Here is an 8,327-nt window from a genome sequence, read left to right as displayed (position 1 = left end):
ACAAACTTGTTCCTTATGGTTGTGGTGAAGGGTATGTCCTCAGGACACCCCCTTTTTGGGTCTATGGGAATATCCTGATAGATCCATTCCAACATACCGATTTCTCTAAGCTTTTGGATGCCTTCCTCTACAGTGTACCAAGGTAGGTCAGGCAACTCAAGTTGGTCTAATATAGGCCATCTGGCAACCCATGCTTCAGTGAGCCAACCAATTAAGGAATTAGATCCCCTCTTAGCCTCTCTTTCAGAAACATTGAAAGAAGAGTCTGTGCTTAGGGGTCCCATATCCAGAAACTCAGACCTGTCTAATATTACATTTCATGCACCAGTATCCCACACCCTTAGTAACCATTTCCAGGGATATTCCCCAGGTCTCTGCTTGTATGTATCCGAAAGCTCTTTTTTTTTAAATTTATAAACATCTTTTACTTAATCCAGTACAGCCCAAACACTATCATTTCAATATCTCAATATTAAAATAGTTACACTCTTTAATGTCATGTTCAGCTTCTGAATCCTGTGAGCATTTTACAAATCTCGGTTCCAACTAGCCAGTTTCCAAGTGCTCAGTGGCAGACTGGATGGAGCGCACTTCACACAGAAGCCCCAGGAAGATGAGGTTTGGTTCATTGTTGTCCATCTCCTCCCTACGACAGTGCTGCTCACTGCTGTTGACGGTAACTTGCTTCTTGGGTAAACATCTCAACCTCACCTTTAGGAGCTTTCTGAGCCTTAATTTTAGTGACAGGTGTAGAGAAAATAATGGTGGTGAGGGTGTTCCCTGGGAGCTCTCAGCAACGTCTTGTAAGGCATCTCCCTCAGGCAATGCTGCAGATGCAGCCCCACCAGGCATTTCAGCTTGAACAGTTTGGCTAATCTTCTCAGGTGTGGGTTGTTTTATTGATAGTGAATTAATAGCCTCAGCTGGGAGGGGTGAATCTATTGACTGGGGTGGGTCAGTTGTTTCTAGGGGCTCAATAACCTCCTTTATGTTCCCATCAGTCCATATGTTCCTATCCCATGTTTCAGGGTCTCAACTTTTTCCTATCAATGCCCTCACTTTGGTATCAGACACTGCTCTAGATCTGCAATTCAGCTGATGTTGTAATTCAGCTACTTTCATAATGAGACTCTGGACCTGGTTCTCAGCAATGTCAGCCCTATTACTAGAGGAGAGAAGGCTCTCCTTTGTAAAACAAGCGGAAGCTCTTAAGTCTATAAGTCGGCGCCTGAGGCACACTTCTGAGACCCTGAGACCATCCCTCTCCTTAATCACATTTCCCATTGTAAGGAGGGCCAGCCAACCAGCTTCCCTATACTTCCCTATACTATCCTGACAAAACTGCTGGAAAATATCAAGCATACGATCACCCAGAGCCTCTCCTTTAACCAACATCTCATCTATCGGTGGTGATACTGTAGATATTACCTTTGCTATTTCACACCATGGATTAGTAAGAGTGGCAGACTTATCCATGCCTTTAGGTGTAGAAATAGCATTATCAGTGCTGTTAAGACTAATCAGGCTGGAGAGCCAATTTAAGAAGCCCATATTTCAACTAGGTTTAGTACAATTGACGTATGGATTGTTATAAGAGCTTTAAGAGCCCCCAATAAAGTGATCTTAAAAAAAACATTAAAAAAAAAAGGAAGCCCATATTTATGATTTTATTTCTCTAGAAAACACTGGCACCAATTGTGTTAGACAGGGTTCTCTAGAGAAACAACACCAGGACAGTAATAATTATATATATTTATATAGATAACATAAGAAATAAACAGCTAATTAATCTATAAAGCAGTACAAATGGCTCAGTGCAACTCACTTCCATGAGACAGTTAGTACACTGGCAGTCCTTCAAGTCTTGAGGGCCACCAGGTAGTCCTCCATAGAGCAATTCATGCTATCTGGCCACAGGCAGCAAACAGCAAGGTAGGTCACCAACAGTCAGCCAGATGACAGGGTCTGACAGTCCCCAGCTCAAGAGATGTACATTCCAGTAGCATGGCAAAGCAGGTCTTGAAGGAACCTCAAGTTACGGCAACACAGTCCACGGGTTAGGTGACTCACAGGTAGTGTGAGCTTGAAAATGGAGGCACAGAACAAGCAAAGCAGCCACACACTGGTCTGATGATCCAAGAGCAAGAGAGAGAGTCATTTATCTCTCTGCCCTTCAATTAATCTCACATGTGTTCATTGCCCATGTTGGCACAACAAACCTACCTATCACACCATGTCTGAACACAGCCAAAAATATGAACACTGTCTAAGCCACAAGTAGCTTTAGTTAGCCTCGCTCAGTCCAACCATCTTGTAGATAAGATTTGTTCAGATATTCCATCCAGAATTAATCATGCTTCCTGGCACACCCCACCGTCCTTGAGGTCTCTCACAAGTCATCTAACAAAAGCCCCAAATCTAAAATCCTACAGCCCTAGCTCCTCTTGGTGTGTGTATGTGCTCTCTTGTAGTAATGAGTAATATATTACTGACAGGGGCATTCCTGGCCGTCTCTGGCTTGAGAACCTGGATAGTGGAGTGAAACTGTAGGACTGGTTTTGCTCTTACAACCAGCTGGCCTTGGGCCTCGGAGATACACACACACACACACACACACACACACACACACACACACACACACACACAGCCTTCATCAAATTCCTTTTGGATTGTTTGCCTCCAGAGATCCCTAATTGATACAAGGCATGGTGCCAGAAGAGAGCTCTCTGGAGTACTCCAGATGGCTGCAAGCCTTGCTTTTGTGTCATTCTTAGTGTGTGTGGGAAGTCAGGCACCACACCAGACAAGATTTAAGGAGTGCTACAAAATTCAATGATGGGGGCTTGTAGGGAAGTCCAGTAGGGGCATTGAAGCTGGTCTAGGTCATCAGGAGGCTTCCATGGAGGGATGGTGAGCAGGAGTTAGTTAAGCTAAGACAATGGAGCAAATCACTCCCAGCTGAAGGTGGTGAGTGGAGTTGGAAATTATCGCCCACTCACGGCAACCCTGGATAGAAAGAAACATTTCCTGGCCATTGACCACATCCATGAGGTTCACCGGCTAATTTTTGGAAGTAGAGCACCAGGTCTTTCTTCCGAGTCTGTGTAGAAGCTCTGCTGAAACCTGCCCGTCAAGGGTGATCCTATTTCAAATACTAGCAGCAATGTTTCCAGCATTCAAGCAACAAGAGAGCCACCGCAGTACCAAATACTGACGGAGAGGTGGTAGAAAGCCATAGTAACAATCGCAAAATGCGGGCCCTGATCCGGAACCAGAGCCATTTCAGCGCCCTCGTGCCCCTACGGGACGTGAAATCCGACACACCACTGTCGCGTCACTTCCGCTTCCGGCTTGGGGCAGCCATTTGCTGCTTCCCAGTGCGGCTTTCCGGCGCAGGCACCGCTCGCGCTCCAACTTTGGCCGCGCTCCTCCCGGAGTGGCGAGACCACGGAACCGCAGCCATGGTGAGTGCTGGCGCTGGGCGAAGGGGCTAGGAATCGAGAAGTTCGGGTTCGGTTCCCGTGCGACCCCTCTGACGCCCGGCCCAAGGTTGAACTCGGGCAGGTTCGAGCCCGGCCGCCGAGCGCAGGGCGAAAACGTGCGTCGTCTCTGGCACCCGCGGGGTCCCCGCCGTCAGGCCCGGGGCTAGAACTCGGGGAACCGTAGTGTCCAACCTTTGGTCGGCAGCACGGTTCAGCAACTGTCAACGCATGTGGGAAAGGACAGAAAGCTTGGGGGGGGGGACGACCCTTTACATCCCTTTGAAAAATGGGTATTTTCGCGACCTCTCGCGGAAGGCGTGGAGCCGTGGGGTTCGGTCACACTCGCCCCCTCCGCGTGACCGCGGTTCGGAGGAGAGGCGGCCAGGGCCTGCCGTGAGGTGCACGTGCTCGGGCGTGGGAGTGGGAGCGTTCATTGGGGCTCCGATGCCCGGCCTGGCGCGCGGGAAAGTGTCCCGCCAGGCGGCGGCGCCTGGAGAAACGACAGTAAGCCCCAGGGGGGCCACGTGCGGCTTCTTAAAACTCTCCATCATCTTCAGGTTTCCGTCGTCCCGGCGGACGGCAAATCGTAGTGGTCAGTTCTGGTTGGCGGGTTTGCAAGACACGCACCTGGCGGGAGGTAGGCTGTCGGAACTGCCACTGGGCCTCCTGCTGCTCAGATTCAACGCTGGTTGTGTGGCTTAGCTTAGCACCTGAACCCCCAAACGGGGCGAGGTGCTTGCTCATCGTGCTTCCCTCGCGGCTCGGGAAGTTTGGGAAGTGGATGATCTCAGGTTTCCTCCGCTAACGAGGCCTGAGGATGTTGAGGGCGTTAAATCAAGACGTATTCCTGCTTCTCGGAGTGAGGGAGCGACCGGCAGTGTTGATCAGGTCAGGAGCTTGTAAGTTTGGACTGGCTGGGTGACCACACAAACAATAGAATGATTCCCCTTTAGTGATTCTAGAGGTTCCTGAAGTGTTAGCCCGATTTTACCTTTGATACTGAGAATCGAATGTTGTGATTTCCAGAGATGGACCGGACACCAAAACAGAAGTAACTGCCTCTTTTTTCCCCCTAATCATTTTATTGGATGTTCATACAGCACTTATCACAATCCATCCATCCATCCATTGTGTCGAGCACATTTGTACATTGGTTGCCATCATCGTTTTCAAAACATTTTCTTGCTACTTGAGCCCTTGGTATCGTATCAGCTCATTTTTCCCCTCCCTCACAGACCCTTGTGCTCACATTGTTCTGTTTGAGCCCATTGTTACAGCCGGTGAGTCAAGCCTTCTAGTTCAAGGTCTTCCTCTTTTTTGTCTGACCTATTACCCCAGACATGATGTTCTTTTCTAGGGACAGGTCTCTGCTGGTACCATGTCCAAAGTATGTAGGGCATTCTGTGCATTCTTCTAAAGAGCATTCTGGCTGTACATCTTTCAAGCAGGTGTGTTGGTTCTTCTGGCAGTTCACGGTAGTCGGTATTTTTTGCAAACATTATGATGTGTCAGTTCTTAGGTCTTCTCTATTATTGACATGACAGGTTCACCTTGGTTCTCAAAGTGAAGTCCTTGCTCATCCAAACTGAAGTGGTCTTAGGCAGCAGAGCTAGCCAGTGCAGTATGTCATTTGATTTCTCCACTGCTACTCCCATGAGCACTGATTGGATCCAAGCAAAATGAAAATCCTGACTGTTTTGATCTTCTGTTTATAATGATATTATCTGCTGGCCTTCTTTATGTTGAGTTGCAGTGTATGGATTGCCATCTTTGATTTTAAGCAAGATTGTGTCATCTGCATATCATGAGTTGTTAATGAGCCTTTCTCCAACCCTAGTGCAGGGTTTTACGTAGTCTAGTTCCTCAGATTATTTGCTCAGTATATTTGCTCAGGTTGAATAAACAGTATGGAGAAAGGATACAACCCTGGTGGGCTTTGGAATTTTACATCGTGCCAAACAGAAGCTTTAGTGTTGCATTATTGGGCTGAATGATTGTTAACATAAGGTATGGGGTGGGGGAGGGGGTTAGTTGTGGTTTCTTAAGACCTTTGATACGCCCACTCCTCACAACCACATGATCAAGTTGTTACACAGAATGGGAAAGAACCACATGAGAAGCCAAAGTGAGGGTGGCTGCCTCTTTCCTAATCCTGGCTCTGGCAAGGTGACACCTAGCCTGAACCGGCGGGGCCAGTGTTAACTCTCATCTCACGCCCCAGCCCTTGTACCAAATGTGTGTTGTTGCTAGTGTGTTGGAGAGTGGGGTTTCTACTACTGTCATAAATGTGAGGTGTCAGATGGTCAGTAAGAGGGAAGTAGGTGTGGTAACTATTCTGTTTCTAGGTGGGTGGTGGGCAGGCTGGTGTTCTGTATATGTTCCGTCTCATTTATGGTTTGTGGTATTTTTGTAACTTGTCTGGGACATACCCTCTGATTCACCTTGACTGATGCTTTGGTGTCTCCCCTAGACTGAGGCAGATGTAAATCCAAAAGCCTATCCCCTCGCAGATGCCCACCTCACCAAGAAGCTGTTGGACCTCGTTCAGCAGTCCTGTAACTACAAGCAGCTTCGCAAAGGAGCCAATGAGGGTAAGGCACCGGGCAGTGGGCCCCATGGGGGTGGGTGCCTTGGGGTCTAGAGGTGCACTTTGGAGGCCGGGCTGGGTAATCCTTACTGGCCAATGGAGGGACTTCTGGAGGACCTCCTTTTGTTACTGGATGCTGGGGGTGGGGGTGGGGTGTTAGTCCACCAATTGTTAGCAGATAAATAGATGGTTTTTTTGTTTTTTTTTTATGAAACTTGAGAGTTCATTGTAGAGACATGGTGGTGTGGTCTTTCTGGATCTCCCCAAAGCCAGAGGGAAAATATTTTAATGGTTTTGAGTATCTAACACACTGGGTTGTTTATATTTGGGAATCTCACTTAATTCTCAGAAAGGTCTTCATTTGGCGGTGATTTGTTTTGTAAACAAGTGTTTCTAGTTGACAGATTCTGTCATCCCACTATTTCGGGGTTGGTGACAGTATTCTCATTCTAGCAGGTGACAAGTCATTGAGGGGAGTGGAAATAATTGTGCCTTTTCAGATGGAGTTTTTGAGGAAGATTTTTCTGAGGAGGCTTGGGCAGAGAATAGAACACATGAGGTTAGCCTGTTGGAGCACTCTTAGGCCACGTGCAAAGGCAGGATTGACGTGCCTGAGAACAGCAAGTGAAAGAATGGGTGGTCACTGGGTGCCAGATCACGAGACCACCCTGGAGGCCATGAGAGTAGTTGACACTACTCTCCACATGGAATGGGGGCCCCTACAGGGATTCTGAGAAGGACTGGCTTAACCTTAGCAAACAGTCACTTTATAATTTCTTAGACAGCAGACTATATGGAGAATAAATTGATGTTGTTTTTAAATGTTGGCGAGTCACTGTCAGTGCCCAGTCCTGGGTCATTTTCACAAATTGTTACTGTATTTGAGCCCATTATTAGAGCCACTGTCAGTCCATCTTGTTGGGTTTCCCTCGTTGGCTCTGATCATCTGCTTTACCTACCAAGCACAATGTCCTTCTCTGGGGACTCGTCCCTCCTGATCATCATGTCCAAAGTACGTGAGAAGCACTTAGTCTTCAAAATGGCATCTTTGACTTTTTAATACTTTAAAGACACCTGTTGCAGCAGATTTACCCAGTTAACTCTATCGTTTTATTTTTTGGCTGCTCCTTCCATGGGCATTGATAGTAGTAGATCTAAGAAAATGAAATCCTTAACAATTTTAATCTTTATTGTGACGTTATCTGTTGGTCCACTTGGGAGTAATCCACACTGAAGGCTATAATCTCGTCTTCATCAGTAAGTGCTTCCAGTCCTCTGGGCTTTCTGCGAACAAGGTGGTGTCATTTGCAGTTTATAAACTGTTCTGAGCCTTCCTCCCATCCTGATGCAGTTGTTCATTATACATTAGTTATCAAGATTAATAAATAGGGTGAAAGGATAATACCCTGATGCACACCTTTCTCGGTTTTAAACCATGTGGTATCCCCTCATTTTCTAACGACTGCCCTTTGGACCTGGCACTGGCACAATTGAGTGTTCTCAAACTCCTGCTCTTTGCAGTGTTATCCATAGCTTGTTAGGATCCACACAGTGGGATGCCATTGCATGCACGATAAAATACAGGTAAACGTCAGGTATTCTCTGCTTCCAGCGAAGATCTTCCTGGCATCACCAATGGTACCTCTTGCCGCATATCCACTTTCTCAATCTGACTTGGAATTTAGGCAGTTTCCTTTTGTTGAGCTATTGTAACCTTTTTAACTATCTTCAGCAAATTTTACATTGGCATGTGTTGTGAGTGATGTTAGTTGATATCACTGTTGGATCACTTTTCTTTAGAATGGGCAAGTAGCTATCTCCCACACTTCTTGGCAGAGATGAGTGAGTGCTTCAAGCATGGAGTTGATTGTAGAATATCTTAACTTGTATTCTCATCCATTTCTGGAGCCGAATTTTTTGCTGTTGCATTCAGTTGCCATTGCCATTGTTGCTTGGTCATATACTGCCTCTTGAAATAAATGAACATAAAACAGTTTTTTTGGTACCGTGACTCTTCCTACCATCTTCTAATGCTTCCTGCATTTGGTCACTATTTTGTCCATAGAGTCTTTCAGTACTGCAACTCAAGGTTTGAATATTTCACTTGAGAAGTGCAGGGCTTGTCCTTCACTTTGGGTTTTCCCATTCGAGGCCTTTGCACATTTCATCGTAATAATGTCTTCTCTTCCACCTTCCTGTTCAGCTCTTTCACTTCCACGGCTCTCCTTTTCGTTATTTACATTCAAGAGCTGGTCACT

General features: G+C 46.7%; 1 protein-coding gene across 1 annotated transcript in view; it reads left to right on the top strand.

Moving 5' to 3' along the window:
• Nucleotides 1-3,358: 3,358 nt before the first annotated feature.
• Nucleotides 3,359-8,327, top strand: part of SNU13 (small nuclear ribonucleoprotein 13) — an 8,204-nt gene continuing 3,235 nt past the window's right edge. The window contains exons 1-2 of the mRNA XM_004700284.4: nucleotides 3,359-3,464; nucleotides 5,953-6,073. Coding sequence (XP_004700341.1) covers nucleotides 3,462-3,464; nucleotides 5,953-6,073 — 124 coding nt within the window. The 5' untranslated portion in view covers nucleotides 3,359-3,461. The remainder of the gene's footprint in view (nucleotides 3,465-5,952; nucleotides 6,074-8,327) is intronic.

This window comes from Echinops telfairi, unplaced genomic scaffold, assembly GCF_000313985.2.
Source record: "Echinops telfairi isolate 266 unplaced genomic scaffold, ASM31398v2 ScPeMD7_2;HRSCAF=8, whole genome shotgun sequence".
In the NCBI taxonomy this organism is placed as follows: Eukaryota; Metazoa; Chordata; class Mammalia; order Afrosoricida; family Tenrecidae; genus Echinops; species Echinops telfairi.
Note: the sequence above shows the minus strand (reverse complement) of the source record. Positions and strands in the feature narration are given on the sequence as shown.